Genomic DNA, 24,512 nt, shown 5'->3' with positions numbered 1-24,512 from the left:
CTCTTTGGAGCACTTGTCACACGGACCAAACACAACTGCCAAAAAGGTCTGGTCACACATCTTTGCTGAGGGAGGGGCCTGAAAGAGAGGAGAAGGTGGGGAGGGGGAATTATAGTGACATGATAAACCTTTTCTGTGATCTCCCAGTAGCTACTGGCTCTTAGACTATAAATAGACAGCTGTAGGCTGGATAAGCTCTCAGCAGCTTATCTCTAAAGCTTGATAAACGTTTATTTGCACATTCCCTGTGGATGGTATATTTATGAAGCAACAGACAGCAGCATCCTTTGTTACAGGGTATGGAATTTGTTCTCCTATTGTAAAGTCTTATTCTGGGTTTTGATGTAGGTAATAACAATAGAACCTTAATAATCCAATGACATGTAACAATGGATTACGCTTTAGAGGGACCCTGCATTTACCAAAATTATTTTTCCACCATATATTTTAAGCAGTCTGTCCTATTGATGACCATTTTCGTAACTGAAAGGCAGGTCCAAATTCCACTCAGTAGCTATATAAGACATTAATAACAATAAGACGGTTTGAACAGAATTGCATTTCAGATGCTGGGTGATTTTGAACCCATTTTTTGTTCATAAGTCAGAGACATTGCTCTGACTGAGGAAGTTTAAAGACCTTTCCCCAGTGTCAACAGGGAGTGAAAAATTGCTGCTTTAAAGGTATGAAACAAATAGCATAGAACAAAATCATGGAAATAAACAAAAGCATAGAACATCCTTATGAAAAATAAGAGTCAGTGAAAATTTTAGGTCACGTAAAAAACACCTGATGCAATATTCTGCGCAATAATAAAAATGTTACACAGCTGTGATGCAATGAGATTAGTTGACTACTAGTACAATGCTTACAAGGACAAAAAGAAACATGACTAAGAAAGAGAACTCGTTTTGCTAATTGCTTCATTTTGCACTAAAACCTCTCTTCTATCTGGAGCCTGATCCTGACACCGATGGACAGATTGAGACACACTTTTTTCCAGAAGCATTTCCATTTATGAGCTGTCGCAGGATTGAGATGCTAGCATCAGGGGGATGGAATCCCAGTCCCACTGTAGTCAGTGGGAGTTTTGCCATTGACTTCACTGGGGCCAGGATTTCATGCAATTTGTGCTAATGCGGGAGACACCAGCCTGTACATAATCTACAAGGAATGATAATGGTGAGCTTGTAGTTTGGTCAACTTGGAACCAACTATATAATTTCAAATGGAGGTATTTCCCCCATTTAAGTAAAACAGACATCACAGCTGACATTAAGGGAGGTTCTTAATATTTTATAAAAGCCGGGGCAGATGTTACAGCCTCTGACTCTCACAAGTTGTTTCTCTCAGGCAAAGTATCCCATGGCCATTAGTGGAGCTGCTCATGTGAGTAATGGCTGGCAGAATCAAACTCATAGTAATTATACTACTTGTTATACTGGAAACCGAAGGACTCTGGCCATAATGTTCAAGCACGGGTGCCAATGTGTCCTGTTACTCAAGGGTGCTGAGCATCAGCAGTCCTAGCTGAGGGCAGTGGGTGCTGGGTTGCACCTGGCTACACCAGGTTTTGATAGAAAAGCTTCTCTTCAGGAGTTGTGCAATGCAAAAATAGTTTAATATGCAATAGTTAAAAAGGCTGAACAACATAGACCTGATGGTGCAAAAAGGCAGATACTTATTTTACACTCTCTCTCTCTCTCCCTCTCTCTAACTAAGCAAAAAACTTTTGACCATAATGGGCATCATTCAGCCTTAATCAAAACACATGTATTCAAGGGGGAGAATGAGGCACACCCAATGTCAATGTGACTTCAGCTGAAGAGCCCCAATAACAACCCTACGATAAATGGTATTTACACCTGTAGATGCTGGAACTAAGGAGTTGGGGAGTGCTGCAGGACCCCTTGGCGTGAAGAGGTTTCCATTATGTACAGTATTTACAGTTCAGTACAACAACTCTCAGCACCCCCAACTTTAGAAGTTGTTCCAGCACTTCTTGTTTGCACCACCTGGATGAGAAAAGCTAATAAAATTCCCAGTTAGTTAACAATTCCTGTCAGGTATCGGTATCAGAACCTCATCAGGTATTTCAGATATTTCGATAAATTAATTTGTGAATTTTGTCACTTTGACAATAGTTATTGCCCTACCTTTGAAATAAAAATGACTGAAAAGATTCTCGTTTCAAACATCCTGTTTCACCACAGCCTTAGATTTTCCAAACCTATTATGTCATCCAACACTTATGACAGCCATTAAAAAGGGTGAGGTGGTGACTTGCACATTAAAAAGGCAATACTTGCAGTGCAAATATTGTATACTGACTATTACAAGCCAAAATACAAAATTACCTACCTTTTCACAGCACAAGCACTTGAAGCTTCAGACAGGAGTAAATAAGCTGTGTGTAACTGGAAGTGCAGAAAGGCAACCTTAATACTTATAATCTGCTTAGAGGGGTATTAAAGATTAGCTTCTGGTTTCCTACTGTGCTATCTTGGTGCAGCTGCACAATGTCCGTTTACATTCCAAGGGCTAGGTTTCACCCACAAATCTTTGCTAAACTTCCACTGGCCTCCCTGGTGATTCAGACTATGGTACAAGGTAAGGATCGCTTTTTAAACACACTAGGCCATGGCCTCTCTGCTTCCTGTAGTTGCCAGTTTCGTAGTTTCCAAATGCTGAAGTTCCAAAGAACTGATTGTGTGAATAGCTGCCCTGTATCTCTCCAGCCACTGAATTCAAGGCAGATGCCTTGTCAGTATAAATTCGCCACATATTTTCTATCAAACTTTTAATGTTAATTAAGGCAAGGAGAGGTGCGGGAGTGAATGGGAGAGGAGACCAACTCAACGATGGAGGCAGGAGCCAGGAAATTAAAAGGAGCCAGGATGCAAAAAGAATTCCAGAGAGCCATGTAAATATGTAACTACATACAGGAAACATATAAGTGCTTGAAACTCTGTCCACTCAAGCCAGTTGGAATGTTGCCATTTATGCTACCAGACGTAGGAGCAGTTCCTAAAATGTAGAGCAGGGGACAGCAACCTTTCCAAGGTAGAGTGCTGAAATTTGACCTTTTGACCCCTGTACGGTCCCAGGGCCAGTGACACTTTTGAAAGTCACTAACAGTCCTACTTAAAACAGCTTCATTAATAAATAAATGAAGATGCAGAGCTATACTATTTAGGTGGTCATTGGTAGCATTATCTGGTCTTTTGTTAATCCACAGGCTTTAAGCAAGCTCCCGGATGCGTATGGAAGGAGGAGCAGGGCGGAGTTCCCACCTTGAGTGCCGATGAAAGTTGGCACACATGCCACTCTTGGCACCTGTGTCAGGAGTTGTTGACCCATGGTGCAGAGCATTGTTTTCCACCATGAGGCTATTATTTCTACTTTCTCTTCCATTCCTACACACATAAATCCTTCTGAAAAATAAACTAAGATTTTCTTCTTGTGGTACATACTGCCAGCTGGTTTTTTTTTCCACTAACTTTGGGAGAAATACTTCAATACCAGATTGTCACATCTCCTCACTGTAGAGTGACTGAATGCTTTTCATCCACAGCTGTATATGCCTTGAATAGCATACCATCTATCGGAATATAAGAGTGGGATAAGACTTTAAACATATATTATGGTATATGATGTGGACACACAGCTTCATACGTTCTTGATAACTGTAAAAATACGTAGGCTACCACAAACAAACTACTTTGTTTCTGTAATCATATTTATTACAGAAATGAATAAGCAACTAGGACCATCACAAATGTCAGGTATTGAAAAATGCTAACTGCAGTCAGTGACTGATGTAATATACAAATGGACACATAATAGTTTAATACATGACCCACCACACCCCCAGCCCTTTTTATTTTAAGGGACTTCTTTCAAACATTCTAGTACTAAAACATAATATAACTTTATTACAAAATGTAAGTGATTTTAAAGTGATTTAAAAGGTATTTGACATGTGGAAAATATTAGCCTACCTACATGCTTAGGTTATTATGCATAGTATTTTAATGCTATTTAACACACACACACACACACACACACACACACACACACACACACACACACACACACACACACACACACACACACACACATGCAAATTTAACAAAGTCCAGAAATGTTCTAGCAAAACATTAGAAAAATATTTTGTCGTTCCACCATACATGTAATGTTTAAATTAGTTGAATTAAGTTAAAGTTAAAAACTACTTAAATAAATCAATGCAGCTAAAATTGGTCCTTGACCATCTATTCATTTGAATGACTTAGCTCTAATGCACTGACAAGTCTAGGTTTTTATAAGGTCACCCATCACTAGGGTGCCTGGGTGCCATTATGCAATCATTTTCACAGGATACTTTGTTAAATAAGTTATTACATATTATTGATGTATGCTGACTGGGGGTGTGATGCTGCAGAGAGCAGAGGACACATGGTCCTTGCCCCCTAGGGAGTGTACAATTTAAATTAAATAAATACGGACAAATACTAAGAAATCAGGTTGCATCTGTGAAGATGGACATAGCAGAGTAGCTGCATTCAGTCACTACTCTAAGACTTGGTTTATACTAGGAAAATAAGTCAATTCTAGATACACAATTCTAACTATGGCAATTGCATAACTAGAATTGATGTAACGGAAATCGACTTATTTGACTGTCTTCAATAAGGAAGGTCAACCTCCCTTATTCCTCCCCATAGCAAGGAGTACAGGGCTTGACTGCGCACCCCAGAGAGTTCAATTTCATGTCAATTTCATTACCAGGTGTGTGAAATCGAACTCCAGAAACATCGATCCTGACCAGAAGTGAAGACAAGCCCTCAGAGACGCAGTCACATACACAAGGAGCTGGTCAGGTAGTAGAGGTACAGCTGTTAGTATTACCCTCCTGCACACTTCTCCTGCTTCTCTGTAATGCCTGACCCTTGTCTGAGTCTGTGCGGGGGGGGAAGATACTTCCCAAACTAGATCCCCCTTAGCAGCTTCCTCCTGACCTCAGCCTGTGTTGCCCTTTTCTCTTAGGCTCTGTCTGCACAGCAAAGTTATTTTGAAATAACTTTGGTAGCATCTACACAACACAACCGCTGTTTCAAAATAATTACAAAATAGCAGGTGGCTTATTTCCAAATAGGTAAACCTCACTGTATGAGGAACAGTGCCTAGTTCAAAATAGGGGTGGTGGAGGCAGGGAGTAGAGTCTACTTCGAAATAAGCCATAGTGGCAGCTTCTACACAGGGCATGGTAATGAGCAGGCCAGAAAATGCTAATGAGGTGCAGACGTAAATTTCCTGTGCCTCATTAGCATATGGCCACATGATTCGGAGTCCGGAAGAAGCTGTTCTGGACTCCAAAATAGCCATGTAGATGTGCAGCCTGCAGGGATTTCCCAGAAAGAAGCCCTCCTTCCAAAAGCCCCCTCCTCCTCTAAATTTACATCCAGGCCTTATTAGCATTTTCTGGGCTGCTCATTAAAGGGGCATGTGTAGAAGCGGCCAGTGAGTCCAAAGGCTGTATTCTGAAATAGGCGCTATTGTGTGTAGACATACTATTTTGAAATAAGATTTGCTTATTCCAGGGCTTCCCTGCAGTGTAGATGCATTATTTTGGAATAGCTTATTGGCTATGTCTACACTAGCCCCAAACTTCGAAATGGCCACTTCGAAGTTTACTAATGAAGCGCTGAAATGCATATTCAGTGCTTCATTAGCATGCGGGCGGCTGTGGCACTTTGAAATTGACGCACCTCGCCGCCGCGCGTCTCGTCCCAACGGGGCTCCTTTTCGAAAGGACCCCGCCTACTTCAAAGTCCCCTTATTCGCATGAGCTGATGGGAAGGCGTGTCAATTTCAAAGTGCTGTGGCCGCCCGCATGTGAATGAAGCGCTGAATATACATTTCAGCGCTTCATTAGTAAACTTCAAAATGGCCATTTGTGTGGCCATTTCAAGTTTGGGGCTAGTGTAGACACGGCTATTATGGAACAACTCCGGAATAAGCTATCCTAGAATAACTTTGCTGTGCAGACGTACCCTGAGAAAATCTGATAAGAAAATAACCACACTCTTCAATTCTCTTCTAAAAATTATACAAATGCTTTGTAGGTCACTTCAGAGTCATGGCTGCAAGCACTCACTGGTTACTCCCCATTGTGAATACAAGTGTCTGTAATAAATGTCAGCAGGATCAGGCCTTTATCTGCCCACCTAGGTTCTCCTAAAGCACCCATCACTATGGCGGTTGAACACCTCTTAGAGTGATGAGCTATAAAAACAAGGTATGCTGGTGTTTCCTTGGGTGAGTTTTACAGGTGGAACATGCAGGATGATCTGGAGAAGCTTGCAGTATCCTTCCCATGAGGCACGGTCCAGTTTTGCTCATATTAACTTCAGCTATTATTTTTCCTAACTCATCTCCAGACTATTAAATGTCACTGCTCAAGATGCAACAGGCTCCCCCAGCCTGTTCCTATTCTTAGCATCTAATCCACAAAAAAAAGAGGTGGGGATGGAGTGAATGGGCTCTCTAAATCTTTTGCAATTACATGACATTAGGAATGGGTCCACGCCCAAGCCGGGCCCATCCCCATTTAACCTAACAGAAGTTTATAATGCAAACCTGAATGTTGATCCTAATTATACAGCTGGCTGTATCACTGCAATGAGCTGAACCAACCCCACAGACTCGAATACCGCTGAACAGCAGCATGGGAACATTTCTGAGCGCGTGGGTGCTGAAATCCACCCCCCTTGTCCTAGGCCACCCCAACCCCACTCAGTTGAGGCTGGGAGCAAACCCCAGCATGTGGAGCTAGCAGCTGGGACCCCGATACATGGGGCTGGCAGCAGAGCCAGCTGGCACAGGGATGGCAGCCAGGGGCATGGGCGTGACACACAGGGATGACAGAGCCCCCACTCCACCTAGTGTGCGGGGCTGGCAACACTGCTATTTGCCACACGGGACATAGCCAGGACCTTGGCATGTGGGAACGGTAGCAGAGCATGGGGACTGGGAGTGCTGCAGCCCTTCCCCCCACTCACTTCCTGCACGTATGCCCCTGAATTCTACTGAGGGGAACTGAACCAGGTCTCCAAATTAAAGCCGTGTCTACACGTGCACGCTACTTCGAAGTAGTGGCACTAACTTCGAAATAGCGCCCGTCATGGCTACACGTGTTGGGCGCTATTTCGATGTTAACATCAACATTAAGCAGCGAGACGTCGAAGCCGCTAACCCCATGAGGGGATAGGAATAGCGCCCTACTTCGACGTTCAACGTCGAAGTAGGGACCGTGTAGTCGTTGCGTGTCCCGCAACATCGAAATTGCGGGGTCCTCCATGGCGGCCATCAGCTGAGGGGTTGAGAGACGCTCTCTCTCCAGCCCCGGCGGGGCTCTATGGTCACCGTTTGCAGCAGCCCTTAGCCCAGGGCTTCTGGCTGCTGCTGCTGCAGCTGGGGATCCATGCTGCATGCACAGGGTCTGCAACCAGTTGTTGGCTCTGTGGATCTTGTGTTGTTTAGTGCAACTGTGTCTGGGAGGGGCCCTTTAAGGGAGTGGCTTGCTGTTGAGTCCACCCTGTGACCCTGTCTGCAGCTGTGCCTGGCACCCTTATTTCGATGTGTGCTACTGTGGCGCGTAGACGTTCCCTCGCAGCGCCTATTTCGATGTGGTGCTCCGCAACGTCGATGTTGAACATCGACGTTGCCAGCCCTGGAGGACGTGTAGACGTATTTCGATGTCACTACATCGAAATAAGCTATTTCAATGTAGCGTTCATGTGTAGACGTAGCCTAAGTGTCCCAGATCCATCTCTGCTTAAAATTGATGCGGATATGGTCTCCTCTGCTTGAACCACAACATCTGAGTGAAGAAGCCAGCATGTGTCTCCCTCATATGGATATCACAACTGGCCTCACACTTGGTATAGCAATTTACTTTGGCTTTTTCAACTACTGGAGGAAGACCTTCCATTTTCCATTGCTCCACTCTTCTGCAGGCACAAAACAGATAACTGTATAGTTGCTGTGAAACAGACCGTCTTCGCTGATGGAAAAAATGCCACAGGAAACGAAACTGGGTGATGACTTCTGCTAAGTAAATCCATCATACCAAGCCACTGAGAGAATCTCCTAGGGAAAACATCTCACTTGTGAGAGAAAACAGCACCACAACAGATTGTCATGCAGTAGTTATGATGGCATGACAGAAATTGAGTATGTTGTTCCCTGACTGGTGATCTGTTAATTAACGTGGAGCACCAATACAAAATTTGTCTCAGACATAGGGTTTCTTCGTAGGGCTCTAAAAATGGAAGGTGTATAGCTGCTGGATAGTCCTACCCTTTATAAAAAAAAAAAGTGAAAAACAGACAATATTAAGGAAAGAAAGGAGGGGTTTGTAGGCTGACATGTGCTTTCTTCCTTCTGCTGGTGTCCTGAACCAGAGTAGTTTTTAAATGTACATTCCATAGCAAGCCACTGCACAATAGCCCAGTTATAGGAAAACAAAAGTTGGTTCCTCATTTAGTCTTTGAAGACCAGGTGGCAAATCCTTTTTATTTTTGTATTACACTCTTGTGAGAAAGCCAAGTTTGAAACTGCTGGGGATTTGTATCATTTCCAAGGCATGTGGAGATGGCGTGTAGGGAAATGTCACTTGAAAGAGATATTTGGTATCCAGCATTAATTGTGGAACATCCTCTCGATTATTCAGCATAGTCTGAAATCAGAACAAATAAGAGTTTTACTGTCAAGAAGATATAAAGTAGGAAAATCCTAAAAGATTTGCGGTCTCATTATTCTAATTATTTTTTTCTTATCAGTCCCCAAGTGAACAGGAGAGCAGTAGCTTTTGTCCAAATCAGAATTTAAAGCCAAGGATGAACCTTACTAGTGTAAACCCTGTGTGCAAAATATTGTAATGAATTTGTGTGTGAAGATAATTTCAGGAAATTACCTGGACTTTACGAACAAACGACGGGGACACTCTTTTCTCAAAATCATCTATTGGAGTGTAGGAATTGAGGATCTTTACTATCTGCATAAATGATAAAAGACTTTGAATAATTGTAATCCATGTCAGAAAGAAGGAACCATTTGAAAGGAAGAGGCATTAAAATCATGTCTCCATCACAGTATGCAATTATTCTTTAAGAAGGTAGATTATTAATTGGCAAACTTGCAAGTGCTTCTGGATGTAATTACTGTAGTTTATTCCCAGAAGTATCAGAGAAGACATGGGCAGAGTGATTACACAGTGGAAATGGCTGAAATGATTGTATATGGAGATATACACCACACAGAGCTGGAAGGGACCTTGGGAGGTCACTGAGACCAGTCCCCTGCCCTCTTGGCAGGGCTAAGCACCCTGACAGATTTTTTTGGTTGTCATCTATTTTCCACAGGCTCTTAAACGGCCTCCTCAAGGGCTGAACTCACAACCCTGGGTTTAGCAGGCCAGTGCTCAAACCACTGAGTTATCCCTCCCACACCATTAAACCCTTTAAAATCAAAAGGAGTTTTGTGATGGGCAAAGGAAATGATAGTGGAGAATAGAGAAGAGGACTAGTTTGGAGCAAGACCTAGACTGAACAATGCAGACAGGCATCCCAGGTGGAACAGCAGAAGATATAAACCAAGGAATCAGAGGATCAAACCCTAATCCTAGGGAGGCCTGAGTTACAACATGCGGCCAGGGAGGAGCAGCTAAAAACATGGACTCTTGATCAGTCTATCTGCTTTCAGGATTAATTAACAAACAAACAGTAAGTTTGCTGCCAACAGCAAACAACACAGTTTAATACCTGCACAGCAGACAGGGTAGTACAGCGTTCGTATATTTCCTTGGCATCGTCATCTGTGATCTTTTTGACCTGAAGGAGCCAAGCTGCCTGAGAGAGAGGTTCCAAAGTTTCCTTGGCAGAACTGCTCTGCAGGTTCTTTTCTTTCAGCCATTCTTCTAAGTAGCTGATATTACATCTGGGATTAAACCATAAATAAGCAGGGAAAGGTCAGTTTCCCCCTCACACACTAGTGATGATAAAGCAACCAACAAATGACTATCACAGAAGAAACATTTCTGTCAGTTTAAAATTCACACATACTAAGCAAAAAATCTCTTTAGAAACACCTACCTTCGACTGTTAAAACTGACAATTGAAAACAAAAATTAAGTTTCCTTTCACCCTTTTATCCTGGTCATAGTTTATTTCACAAACTTTGGACACTGTCATTTTCCTCGTTGTTTATACAAAGGCCCTAATCAGTTTCAAGCATTAAGCAGCATTACATGGGGTTGTGTTAAAATACTGCTATTCCTTTAAGAACACACTTTCACAGCATCATGAAAAGAGCCACGAGATGATAGCAAGGCTCCATTGAATCCTAGAGCTGGAAGAGACCTCGGGAGGTCATCCATTTGAACCCCCCACCCGAGCAGGACCAACCCTAACAAGGTTTGTACATTCCCAGCCTGGACCAGATTCTCATAATTGATGACATATCGGGTGAAATCCCTCGTCTCCTGCATTTTCCTGGACGATTTAAGGCCTGCAAGCTTTAGCTTCTGATTTTTTTTTTCAACTCTGTCTCCAGACTATCTAATGGGTTGTAACTGAATTGTTTATCTTGGGCAATGATGTAGGAGAGCTCAGCCAAACCCCTCTGATTTTACCCCTGATTCTTGTCTCATTGTTAAGGGTGGGAAGGACAAATCAGTACCCCCTCTCCCTTTGCCATTAGGGAACATTGTATCTGCTCTCCATTATGAGAGCCACTATGATATGCTGCTATGTAAATTAGCATGGCAAAAGTGCATAAAGTGATTGCATGCTAACGGTGAAAATACATGCTTCAGAAATAGGCTTCTGAGTTCCTTTGTTCCTCCAGTCTATACGATGTGTCCCTCTATTAATGTTACATGTGATTATGCTTGTAATAATGACCATAAGTATGGCTAAGATCAGCACAAGAATTCACAGAAAAGTTAAAATCTAGCTTTTCAAACCAGAGGGACAAAAATAATCACTGCTGAATGCTCACAGTGTATCAAATGGCACAATGGATAGAACTACAGTGCGTTAAAAATCCCTCATGGTCACATAAATGCTTGCTGAATCTTTACTGGCTTTTACCTTATCTGCATTCCTTTCCTACAAGAGCACATGTCCTTGCGGAGGAAAAGACTATTAAGGGTGACAGCTCCAATCAGATAGAAAAGCTGCTTCACTGTCTGCTTTAGAAGTTCTGGGTCCAAGCCATTCTGGCACATTGTGCTATAAAAATAGCTGAGCTGTTGCAGGATGGAGGTCATTGTGTAGGTATCTGCGTCATCGATACTGGAAGAACGTTTACGGAAACCGGTAGGTTTCAAGCCAGAAATTCCTTGGAGACTTTCATATTCTAGCATGCCTGGGACTGAAAAGGCAACAGGAAATCATTTGACACAACAGCAACATGTAGGATCCATTTATTGAAGATGGATGCTTTAAAGTTTTTAAACTGCAGCTTCTTGTTACTCCAGCAATAAAGGAAGAGAGGTGCTGTCATGTGAAAACTGTGTTTCAAGAACCCTATCTTTATGTGGCAGCTCTGCATGGTATCCCAAGAGAGAAGGGGAACACTTTAGGAACAAAGGGTGTCAGGGCCTAGGGCAACCACTCACCTAGTGCCCCAGGTGGGGGACCCAAGACAAGCTCCATCAAACTGTGGGCCCTGTCCCATCCCTGCTCAGGCCCTACCCTGCCCTGTTACCCATTCTCCCAAGCAGCAGTCCCGGGGATTACTTGGGGTTGAGGGTCAGGCTGCAGGGGCAGTAAGAGTTGCCTCCCCTTCCCTCTGCATTCACCAGGCAAGTGGTGGGAACCCACTGCAGAGATGCAAGAGAGGGTGGCACAGTGCAATGGAGCAGCGTGGAGCAAGCTGCCCCTCCTACTGCCTGTGTGATGGAGGAAGGGAGGCAACTCCCGCTGCCTCTGTTGTGTGGGGTCCTCAGCCCCAGATAATCCCCCTGTCCTTCCCATCCATAGGACGGTTGAGCAGCTGCTGTAGGGTCCCCAAAAGCATGGGGCCTGTGGCAGCACCCCCCAGTTCATCCTATGGATGGGACAGCTCTGGCTGTTACCAGGAAAACCATTCCTTGCTCCACATCAAACAAGGGCAGTGTCGTTAGACCTTTCAGCTAGGTCTACACTGCATGCTTCTTTGGGTAGGGTGCCGAGTACATTCCTACATCGCGCCCCCAGCACAGGTATAAAAAGCAGTACAGCCGGTGAGGCGTGGCTGAGGAAAGCAGAAAGGGTGGAACACATTTTGTTATGTGCACCAAGGTATGGGTGGATGTCTACCAACACTACAAACATATGCTGCCGGCTCTGGGTGTGGTGGGCATTCTGCCAATCAGCAGGCACCTCAATCTCTCCCAAGTACTTGCCCCAGTGCTCAGCTCACAGCAAATGCTGGGAGGGGTGTGTACATGAGTGTATATCTTGCACAATCTCCACTAGTCCAAGCTGTGCCTCTCTCTTCAACCTCCCCTTCGCTAGTGTGGGGGAGGCTCAGTCAGGGGAGAGGCAGTGTGGAGCTGCTGAACCCTTTCTCTGTTTCCTCCCAACTGCTGGCTCCTTTCCCTTATTTATGTAGCTACGCACTGCAGCAAGTACAGGTTGAACCTCTCTCATCCAGCACCCTCAGGACCCGACCTGTGCCAGACAAGAGAATTTGCCAGATTATGGGAGGTCAATATTGTGTAGCTCAGTATCAACACTTCCACTGCTTACTGGGCTCTCAGAAGGCATTTAGGGGTAAATCACAGCTAAATAACGACACAGAACACTGAGAGCCACGCCTGGTGGGCTGGAAACAAACTTTATGGGACCACGGGAAAGTTGGCCGCACCCGTTATAAGTGGTCATCTGGCTAACTAAAACCAAGCTGGATTACGGATGTTGCCAGATGATAATGTTCTGGACTAGAGGGGGTCAACCTGTAGCTACATGTACTCTACATGATGGCACCAGCAGTGTGTAATGTAGACATAGCCTTAGTATGAGGTGATTTTGGAAACCTAAACGCATACATTGCAAGAGCTTTAATTTAAAAACAATCGGTTCTTCTGCTATCATGAAAAATTTGAAAAACACCAATGTAAAATTTGTATTGAAAACAGCAATACAGAAATGGAATACATGGCTGCTTACTAGCTTGCCTTTGGCTTGGCTGGTTTGAAATGGGGTGGGAAAGGGCAAGCTGGATTTAGAAGCAGAAACATGTGAGAGAACGTTTTCTCACTGAATCACGCCCTACTTTGTAGGAAAAAAAAAAATCAAACAGCAGCAGTGTTTATCTGATGCTAAACACCAACAATTTCTACATCCACCATGGCTGCCCTAGCTAGCATTTTTGCTCTGGGACCATGTTCCACACTAAGAAACACTGCTGGGAGGGGAAAAACCTCAAACTTCTGATGACTATACAGACAATGTAAATAGATGTACAGATGTGTACATACATACATACATATATATACACATCTGTTTGCTTGCAACAGGACAACAGTATGCCCCTAATTTTTTGTCACACAAAGATTTATTCACATACCTTAGAAGTTACTAGTGCTCTTATTTGCATTGGTTATTTTCTTCCTTCTTACCTATCATGGGCTGAATGTTATTCTCCATTACAATAATGAACTGCTGATAGATACGGATGGCCAAGTCACTAAGAATTTGTCTGTATTCTGAAAGATCAAAGTGCTTCAAGCAGTTCATATTCTGACGTGGAGTATTTTGCTTCATAAACTCCTAAATGGTAGTTGTAAATAAATCAATATGATAATGCTGTCAACACCATCACAATCAACAGATCTGAACAGTGCTACAGATGAACTAAATTAGTAGTTTTATATGTATGCATCCACAGTCTCAAAATGGGACAATTCTACTGCTTTCCGGGGTGCTGCTACTACCATAGATTTCATTGGCACCAACAGACACATTTTTCTACTTAGTCCTCTTTTGGAGTCTGATGAAAAAACCCAGCATACTTTGAATCAGGTGTTAGATCACTTACAAGGAAAGCATCAGGTATTTTTTGTAGGAAAATCACTCTTATTTAAACTGCATGAGAAAAACATGCAAATGTGTCTTTTCAATTGTTTAAGGTTTCAACTGCTCTTATTTTTGTACTTTGCCAAAAATACCAATTTTTGCTATAAAAGTTAATACGGCAAAGTTTTCAGCTTCCCCAAATCAGGATTGCTAATTGGTCCCCACTAATGACAGACATAATTAATTCAGGATTTTTAAACCAGACCCAAAAGTCCCACATCTGAGTTTTGTATCTCTTTAATGAGAAGAAAAATTAAATTGCTCCTAAGACTCGGGATTTGAAATATGGACCGGAACACAAACGCTCAAAGTTTGGAATGGTCAGACTTGTATTTGGTTCACTGCAGAAATGGGTTAAAACTGCAAATTTGGATCCAAACCTGGAACCATGTTTTCGGTTCAAACACTCCTCCAGTTCTGCAAATGAATTATGAAAGGATTCCATAGCATTGCTTTGCCTGCACTTCAATACAGGGGCTGCCTAATCAAACTTTCCTACTGTCACTACTACCACCACCAGGGAGAGTATGACGACTTTCAGGATACACAGATGAGCTTATAGTTGGGTTGAGTGCAAGGCGTATTCTCTTTGTAGAGATTCATGAGAATACTCTGAGCTTCAGACCAGATAGATTTCTATCCTCCATGTATCAAGTTTCACTTTAATTTTGGAATTTAAAGAATCCAAAACTAGCAACTTCACCTGGTTTAAGATGAAACTGACTACAGGTTGACCCTCTCTCTGACCAGTGCAGGACAAGAGAATTTGCCAGACCACAGGAGGTCAATATTTTCGAGCACATTACCAACACTTCCACTGCCTACTGGGGTCTTAGAAGACGTTTAGGGGTAAATTAGAATTAAATAGTAGCACAGAACACAGAGCCAGGATTGGTGGCTGTAAACAGACTTTATGGTTATGTCTACACTTCCCCGTTATTCAAAGAGGGCATGGTAATCAGGGTGATGGGAAATTAGTAATGAAGTGCTACAGTGCATATGCAGCACTTCATTAGGCAAATTCTCCCCCATGGCGACTGCAAAGTGCTGGCATGCCATGTAGTCACGGGCATTTGAAGTCCCTTTACTCCCCAAAAATGCCCGCAGCTAAATGGCATGCCGGCACTTCGAAGTTTGACATTTGGAAGTTCCCATGGGGGAGAATTTGCCTAATGAAGTGCTGCATATGCATCACAGCACTGCATTAGTAATCTCCCATCACCCTGATTACCATGCCCCCTTCGAAGAAGGGGACAAGTGTAGACATAGCCTATGAGACCATGGGAAACTTGGTCACAACTGTAAGTGGTTGTCCGTCTTACTAAAATCATGCTGGATTATGGAGTTCGCTGGACAAGAGAGTTCTGGATTAGAGAGACTCAACCTGTAGTTTATTACTATGTGTCTGATCTTATTTGGAATTGCAATTTCACTCATCAATCAAAAGGATAACAATGTCTGTCTGAAGCAGTCACAATTGAATGAAAGAAAAGGTGAAAGTTCTTTTAAAACACAACTAGTTGAAACCCTGAGGGCCTGTTCAAATTAAGCAGAAGATCAAACTAAGCAGTAAATGGATAATATGGTACCCAAGAGAGGTAACCATTTCTTCATTCTTGGTTTAACAAGTGTTTCATCTAAGTGTTTCAAACATCTTCCTAAGCTCTTTTGGACAAGCTGTTCTATTCCACTGGATCACCTCTGTAAGCCAAAATTCACCACTGCCAAAGGATATGAATGACAAGTATATGAGTTTCAGGGCCTTTCGGTGGACTGGCCCCATTTGGTTACAAAATTCAGTGAAATTATGTAAAATGTGAAGTGATGAAATGACTCCTACCTCTTCTCCGCTGTATTGTTTCAAACAGTTAAGAAAATTATATGTATTGGAAAGCCAAAACGACAACATCTCAAAATCTTCAGCATGTTCCTAAACAATGATATGTAAAACAACCTTTTAAAACATGACCCTTGAGGTTTAACTGGATTTTATTGTTGAAACTTATGACCGGTAGAAAGTTATCACATTACCAAACTGCAGTGAAAACCGCTAACAGTAGCGGTTAAGTACTATCTTTAGAGAGTCTCTCCATGTCTAGAGTGGCCTTGAAAGCCATGTGTATATATTATTCAAATAAAGTTGCACTATGGGTTGGCTCAACCGTGTGTATGGGGGCTCCAAAAATAGTTTTGCAGCTTTTTGGAGGTCCCACCGCAACAGGACTGAATGGTACACAATTACACACACAATTGAAATTAAATTATATGAAGCATTACTTTGAAATTCATCTGTTGGGTCTATGTAAGTTACAGCTGTGTTTAAACATGGCTCTTGGTAGCAAGGTGCTGACATGTTTTCCTTCCCCAGCGTAGGTGGTACTGTGTTATAAATGTGTTTACAAACTTGAGTTGTAGGTTATGTCCACATTACAAGTTAAACTGCAGAAAACATGTTTAACTTTCATCTGTGTCACCAAACAGAGCTGTACCTTTTGCATTGCTGGTTCACTACGCCACAACTTAGTGTCCACATACTGCCAAGGTGGAATCTATAATGCAGCTGGGACCACAGACAGAAATTTTGTAGAGCATGTCTTTGTAAGCTAGTTTGCAACATGATTTTCTAAGGTTGAGATCTCTTAGTGCCATGCTAGCCAGAAATACGTTTAAATTGTTAAAGATGTAGTGGCTTCCACACAGTAAGGCTTGTAACAAACACACTCTTCAAACCTCACTCCTGTCCAGAAAGCAACTCAGCATCAAATGCTCAGCAATGCCTAATTCAACAAATTATTACCAGGGCCGAAAACATAGGAAAACTTTATTAGCTACTAACTTTTAAACGTATTCTACTTGATCTTGTTGTGAGATGGTGATCTGCAACACGAAATTCCAACAAAAGGATTGTAGGAAGTGGACGTGGCAACTGAATGACAGGAAGTCTGAGAACACGACAGATATGACTTTGATAAGAAGATGCGTAACATCAGTACAGCAGTGCCTAACTTTCCAAGGAGCAGATATAGACTCAGACCACAATCTAGTGATTGCAAACATCAAGATAAAACCCAAAAGAAAAATGTAAGATACAGTTTAAGAAAAGAAGAGACATGGCGAAGCTATGTAAGGAAGAAACAGGGAATGTGTACAGAGTAATGGTCCAAGAGAAGATTAAGAATATTGCCACAGAGAAAGACCTAGATAAGAGAGTCGCAGGGATAGCCCCCGCTATAGAAGAGGCAATTGGGAAGGCTCTTACAGAAGAGAAGATCAATAAGAAGTGGATTACTCAGAAGACACTGAAGTTGGTCCAAGAGAAGAGAGAGTTGAAGATCAGAAGAGATGTATTCAGAGATAAAGAAATAGGAAGGAAAATCAGTGTCAATAGTATTGAACTAGAAAATGTAGAGAAGTTCACATATCTGGGGAGCAACATAATGTATGATCTAAGCAGTGTCTACACGTGCACGCTACTTCGAAGTAGCGGCACTAACTTCGAAATAGCGCCCGTCACGGCTACACGTGTTGGGCGCTATTTCGAAGTTGAAATCGACGTTAGGCGGCGAGACGTCGAAGCCGCTAACCCCATGAGGGGATGGGAATAGCGCCCTACTTCGAAGTTGAACATCGAAGTAGGGTACGTGTAGCCGATCCGCGTCCCGCAACATCAAAATAGCGGGGTCCTCCATGGCGGCCATCAGCTGAGGGGTTGAGAGACGCTCTCTCTCCAGCCCCGGCGGGGCTCTATGGTCACCGTGTGCAGCAGCCCTTAGCCCAGGGCTTCTGGCTGCTGCTGCTGCAGCTGGGGATCCATGCTGCATGCACAGGGTCTGCAACCAGTTGTTGGCTCTGTGGATCTTGTGTTGTTTAGTGCAACTGTGTCTGGGAGGGGCCCTTTAAGGTAGCGGCTTGCTGTTGAGTCCACCCTGTGACCCTGTCTGCAGCTGTGCCTGGCACCCTTATTTCGATGTGTGCTACTTTGGCGTGTAGACGTTCCCTCGCAACGCCTATTTCGATGTGGTGCTGTGCAACGTCGATGTTGAATGTCGACGTTGCCAGCCCTGGAGGACGTGTAGACATTATTCATCGAAATAGCCTATTTCGATGTTGCTACATCGAAATAAGCTACTTCGATGTAGGCTTCACATGTAGACGTAGTCGTAGACGTTATTCATCGAAATAGCCTATTTCGATATTGCTACATCGAAATAAGCTACTTCGATGTAGGCTTCACGTGTAGACATAGCCCTAGACTGTAAGAAGGAAATAGCGACTAGAATAGCGAAATCAAGAGCGAGTTTGAAGGAGATGGAGAAGATCTGGAAAAGCAAAGTGCTTATTTTAGAAACGAAGCTGAGTGTCTTGAAAACGTGTATATTCGGCAGCATGTTGTATGGATGTGAGACATGGGTGATAACGAAAGATTTGAAAAGAATATTGGCGTTCAAAAGGAGTTGTTATAGAGATTCTGAGAATAGGATGGATGCAGAAGGTCACCAATGAGGAATTATACAGAAAGATACAGCCAAAAAAGAACCTGCTGCAGAAGGTTATAAAATGGAAGCTACAAGTATTTGGGCATATTTGCAGAATGAACGACGAACGAAAAATCAAGATCCTGGTATTCGGCATAATGGATGGTTCGAAAAGGAGAGGCAGACCCCACAGAGAATGGATAGATGATATAGTAGATTGTAGACTAGCTCCGCACCAGAAACTAAGCCACTCCACACTGGACAGGGAAAGATGGAATGAAATAGTGGGAGAGGCATAAGACACCAACGGGCACCGACCCCACGGTTATTGATGATCATGATGATGATCTTGTTGTGTCTCAATTTTGTAAGCTTCCTGGGAGAGAGCAATCTTTACATAGTGTGTATCGACTACACTAGTAGAATAGGTCCTTGAATCCCTGCAGGGAATCTGCAGGCACTACTGTAATGCAACTACCAACCAAAGCTTTGTCACCAACAATGTTATTCCTAACTCCGAAAGACCACCAACTTTCAAATATCAACATTTTCCAGGTATAATGTGTGCAAGTTGTGAGCCTATAGGTGTATATATGTACAATGAAATCAAGAAAGTAAAATGTGCAAGAAACTAGACTTACCTTAATAACTTGTTTGACACCATTAGTGGTTATACTCATGAAAGATTTCACCATGTCCCCATCATTCAGATAATCTGCGTATCTCACACACATGAACAGGATGTGAGCTGGTAGGTCTGGAATCATATTTACTACCACTCCACGTGGCTTTAGATCTGTGTGAAACAGAGTCACCAGGTATTCATTACACAAAGTAGATACAAAGGTAAAATCACCATCTACTCCTTTCTTCATTTGGCAAAAAGCACTGGATTGACCCCTCACTGCCGTCTTACTTAACCGGTTTGTGAGCAACCTTTTTTCCCTGTACAATTACTAGAGCTAGTCGGGGAAACTGCCTCTGAATGATTTCCCAGTGTCAAATTCACCATCTGTAACATTTCTGTTGGAAAAATCATTCCCAAGTTGGCTTCCCCACTGCCTGGCAGCCCAAGTTTTCAGTCTCCTGGGAAACCCATCAGCTGCCTTGCCTCCAACCAGGGCTCCCTGCCTCACCCACAGCTTTTCTGAGCACCAGCTGCTGGGGAGCTGGTGTTCCATGAACTCTCAGACCCCCACCATGGGGAGATGAGGAGTTCTGGCAGCTGGCCAGGTGGGCTGCAGAGAAGTTGAGGGTGCCCAGGGAACACTGGCTCCCTGGCCTCCAGTGAGGCAAGGGAGGCTGGACCACAGGATGTTTTAGAGAAATTCCATTTCAGTTCTTTTTAAAACCTCACTGAGGAAATTTCACATGCCCAGACTTTTTGCTCTGAACCAGATTTTCTCAGAAGCAAAAAGTTGTCAGTGAAACAGAAATTTTGGTCCTTGCCCAGCTCTAATAATTAAAATGCAAAACATTTCCATTTAGCAGCACTCACAAAATACTTTTTTAAAAAAAAGCAAAACGTGGTGCAGCTAGGCAGGAACCACTGAACAGCACTAGAGAGTACAGTATCTCTCACTCAACTACAGTCTGGACTTTTCCAGTCTGGCAACATCTGTGGTCCAGCATGATTTTAGGTAGCCCAATGGTTGGTTACCCAGCCAAGTCCTGCCAGCTCTGGCTCTCCAGATGGTAGTGCTCAGCGGCAGCCCCCACCCTCCTTACTCCTGTCTCCACCCTCACTGCCCCAGTTCGGGGCAAGACTGAGGAGGCTGCAGACCCCTGGGCCAGGTTCAGAGCCTGAGTGGAGCCCTGGGGCTGGTGGCTGGGGCCCCGGGCAGCAGCAGAGGGGCCAGCAGCCAGGACCTGGGGCTAGAGCTGCTGGAACACACTCTGTACTCCTACTTCCTGCACCTATGGAGAACCACTTGCACTACATTGACCTCCCATGGTTCAGCAAACCCTCTGGTTTGCCACCACTCAGGTGCCGAGCATGCTGGGCTAGAGAGGTGCAGCCTGTGGGAAGGAAGAGTAATGCACAATGGTGGAGTCAAGCAGAGGAAAAGGAAGCTCTGATTTTAAAGCCACAGAGAGGATATAAGTTTTCTTGCACATTAATTATTAGGGTCGGGGGATGCTTTGAAGACTAATGAGGTTTATTGTTCACACTGAGCAAAAAGCAAGAAAAAATGTCTTGATGTGAGATTTAATAGGTGGAAATACCCTAGAGGAAAGGACAGAATTCCACATGGAAAGACAAACATAAGTGAAATTGCACCCACTAGTGAGGGGCATGTCAGGGAAAAACAGAGAGGAGACTGTGACCCAGAGATGCTACATCTAGCTGTTAAGGTGACTGTGCTAATCAGAAAGAGAGTAGAAGATTAGATCAGAGACCCAAGAAGAAAAGTGACATGGCCCTGAGTCATAACACCAGAACAGTCCAATTGAAACAGTCTGCATCCCTGAGTTCTGAGAGCGGAGGCTTGTGATCTCAGCAGAGGGACACAGATAAATTCTAGCAACACTGAGAGACAATGACCAACAGACAAAGTAGATCTGGAAGGAAAATTAAAGTCAGGTCCTCCTCGAGTACTCTTGAGATTCCTAGTTTCAGACGTGAACAACTCACAAAATAGACAGTAGAGTGAGAGATATGAGACAAGTAAGTTTTCACCAGAAGCTCTGAAACACTTTGAATCAAGCAAGAATAAAAAGAAATATGGTGCTTCTAAGAGGAAAGTGAGAGAGAGGGGAGATAGAGGGGTCACAGTTAATAACGAGCACAACTGAAATTTAAAAAGTCTTGGTTCTTTTAACATGCTACATTGAATACAATTAAGCAGGACTGTCGTTTAAAGTATAACAGAAGTACCAAGGATCAGATTTTGAATAATTCTTGCTTCATCTTCCTTTCTATACTCCAGCATTCCAACGTATTCTTTAGGAGGAGCTGGCACATGTGTTTCATTGGCTGTCAAAAGCAAAAGCACTCTTATTTACAGGTTGATGTAATGTTAACATGTTACAACAAACCATGCAACATATGCAGTTCTTACTGCTAGAAACACACTGTAGTTCCTGTTTCCAATAACAGCCTCAGTTTATGGCTCTGGTATTATCAGTCATTTCCTATTCAGATTACTCACACAAGCAGGCTCAAGCTACCCAGCCCCATATTAGTCTAAAAAGACTTTTAAAGTGAAAATTAATTCTGAAAATGGAGTACAAGCACATGCACATTTGATAGAATGGGCTAAAAAATAGCAGAAACATATGGAATTTTTGCTAAAACTTTCCCATCCAAAGACTGAATGGCACAACCTTTTCACACTCTCTCTCTGTCTCTCACACACACATACACACACACACAAGGCATCCTAAATTCAACATTAAAACACAACTGTTTTAAATTTGGAAAATTAAGTCCTACCTTTTTCAACAGTCTTGGAAAGAGTCTTGATCTGATCCTGCAGTCTTTTTATTACTCTGTTTTTCATGTCTAGCTGTTCTTCAAGATCCTGCAATAGTCAAAGTGACTTTAGAGCTACCTGCATTTTTTTAAAACATTATCTTTCACTGGTATGTATAGTCTTACCCCAGGTATGGATAAAAAAATGCAGTTACATACTGGGCAAAAATCCAGAATTATCAGCAATAAGCCCATAAATCTCTGCTGCTACCTTCACAGACAGCAATAAGAAGTAATGCTGCAAAGGGGTTCATCCTTACCAGCAATGATGATGAACCAGACAGAAAGCACATGTAGAAATCTGCTTAGCAGGTGGCCTGACAGATGTTGCTGGACCAGAGCCCCTGGACTAGAGACCCCTGGTGACCAAGAATGTGGTCTGATTGGGATTCCAGCCAGGGCCAGGAGAAGAACTGGTCCCATGGCTGGGAGTCCAGCCAGGGCCAAGAGCAAAGGTGTCCAGGGGGCTGGAAGTGGAGCTGGTCCAGTGGCCAGAGAAACGCCGGCTAGGAGTGGAGCCAGACCTGGGGGGAGGGGCAATGGCAGAGGGACAGGAATTGACCTCCTCTGGTCTGGCAAATTCCCTCATTTGAGACTGGTCAGGTCCCAAGTGTGCCAGACTATGGGGGTCCAACCTGTATTCATCTGGTTCACTAACTTCCTTTCCCTTTGAGAATATGTGATCCCAATGCTGCAATGACTTACGTATGTATTTAACAGTCACACTGGGAGAAGTCCTACTGAATACAAGCTTGATCCCACAGTCCCTCTATCCTCATAATCAATGGGAATTCCAAGCAGAGGCTTGGGAAATGGAGTAAAATTGCCCTCATCTCCTAGTACAATATTTAACTGCGCTGTGCCTTTAAATCTGTTGCTCATTTGGGAGAGACTCTGCCTTTAAGCTTGTCCCTACACACTGGAGCCTTTCTGAAGAGTTGCACTTCAGTGGCAGACTACGGAGGGACGGTGTCTTCACCAAACAAAATCTCTCTCACAGAGAACAGAGGAAGCACACACAACCCCGGCATGCATGTCTTCTTCCTCCTGCCTGCCCTGTCATGGGGTAGCATGGAATCAAGTCACAGGCATGTACTTCTTCCACTGGGATTCCCACTGCTACTGTGGGCCCTACAGTTCCATATTCTCTGCATGCCAGGAGGACAAGGGCTGAAACGCTGCCTAGCCCAGTATAGAGATGCCCAGGAGAGGGGCCTTTGCATCTTCTCCTTAAGCAGCTGCACTGGGCTGGGAAATATTTAGCTCCTATTGTGTAATCTCAGTTTTTAACTGTTTCCGGGATGGGTTGAGAGACTTTGAATTCTCACCATGTTTTCCTCAGCAAGATGAGAAGCCTCCTGCTTTATCTTGTCCTTTACTTCAGACTCAATTTCATGTTGCTTCTTTAAGCAGTTGTTTGTGTCTTGAATTTCTTGGACTGTGACAATCTGCTGCTCTCCTTGTGTGTGTATTTCAGTCTGGCCTTCCAGTTGTCTAGAAACCACAAAAAGCTTGTTCTATTCATCTTCTTCCCACAAAATCACAATATTACTACAAGCTGAGTTACACGTTCTGTCTTTCACAGGAACCTATTGAGTTGGTCGAAGCTGTTTCCCACCTTTACCATTTCATCGCCCCAGTAACAAGCAGTCCTTGCTAAACAGAATGCCAATCACTATACAGTTTTAAGTGTCACTAGTTCTCAGCCCGTGGCATTAAAGCCAGACTCCTCAAACTGGTTTAAAATAATATAATACTAATACTTACATTCTTTGGCCTTCTTCTGACAAGCTGTGATGCTCCTGATTAGGCATTTCTTCCATTTTTTCTGTGATAATTGGGAAAAAATATCCAACGATATCAAAAGAAACACAAATAAATTGCCCCCTCCTCTATTCCTCATTTATTAGCATATGACCTAGATTGGAATTTAGTTTATATTTTCTTACACATAATAACCTCTTAGTCTTTCCTGTAACAATATTGGATTATGAGGCAAATACTGTACCAAAAAAGTTCTTTGTTTACTCAGCAACTGTTTAAAAACAGATCCAGTATGCAATGGGGTTGAATGCCCATAATAAACACAGATTCAGACACCAGTTGCTCGATACTGGGTAATATCAGAATAATTTACAAGGTACGTATCACATAATAAAATGTTAAACAACAGACTATTTCCACTTCTGCACTATGGGGTTCAGATTACATGGTGCAGTGACTTTTGGAATTCCTTCAGTAAACTTCACATAAAATGAAAATACTGTTGAGGAACCATGGGTTTAAAATCAAGAGAAAACAGCAGATCTTCCATTGCTATGGGTCACATCCTGAAGGTCAGGATTTTAGAAAAGTGCAACGGGAGCTTTACCTGCATAACAAATCCAGGACTCGCCCCACAGTAATGGCAAAGAATGTAGTAAATAAATCTCG

General features: G+C 43.2%; 1 protein-coding gene across 3 annotated transcripts in view; it reads right to left on the bottom strand.

The window, feature by feature from the left end:
- Window positions 1-5,764: 5,764 nt before the first annotated feature.
- Window positions 5,765-24,512, bottom strand: part of MYO5C (myosin VC) — a 68,796-nt gene continuing 50,048 nt past the window's right edge. For 2 of the 3 annotated variants that reach the window (XM_075006465.1, XM_075006467.1), the window contains 11 exons: window positions 23,847-23,907; window positions 23,408-23,573; window positions 22,041-22,128; window positions 21,483-21,581; window positions 19,246-19,400; window positions 15,970-16,059; window positions 13,673-13,823; window positions 11,157-11,439; window positions 9,828-10,002; window positions 8,981-9,061; window positions 5,765-8,743 (listed from right to left, as the gene is read on the bottom strand). In XM_075006465.1, the coding sequence (XP_074862566.1) occupies window positions 8,591-8,743; window positions 8,981-9,061; window positions 9,828-10,002; window positions 11,157-11,439; window positions 13,673-13,823; window positions 15,970-16,059; window positions 19,246-19,400; window positions 21,483-21,581; window positions 22,041-22,128; window positions 23,408-23,573; window positions 23,847-23,907 (1,502 nt within the window). In that variant the 3' untranslated portion in view covers window positions 5,765-8,590. The remainder of the gene's footprint in view (window positions 8,744-8,980; window positions 9,062-9,827; window positions 10,003-11,156; window positions 11,440-13,672; window positions 13,824-15,969; window positions 16,060-19,245; window positions 19,401-21,482; window positions 21,582-22,040; window positions 22,129-23,407; window positions 23,574-23,846; window positions 23,908-24,512) is intronic. The other variant, XM_075006466.1, reaches the window with a different exon arrangement.

This window comes from Carettochelys insculpta, chromosome 12, assembly GCF_033958435.1.
Source record: "Carettochelys insculpta isolate YL-2023 chromosome 12, ASM3395843v1, whole genome shotgun sequence".
NCBI lineage: Eukaryota > Metazoa > Chordata > Testudines > Carettochelyidae > Carettochelys > Carettochelys insculpta.
This window is presented reverse-complemented; position numbering and strand designations above follow the sequence as displayed.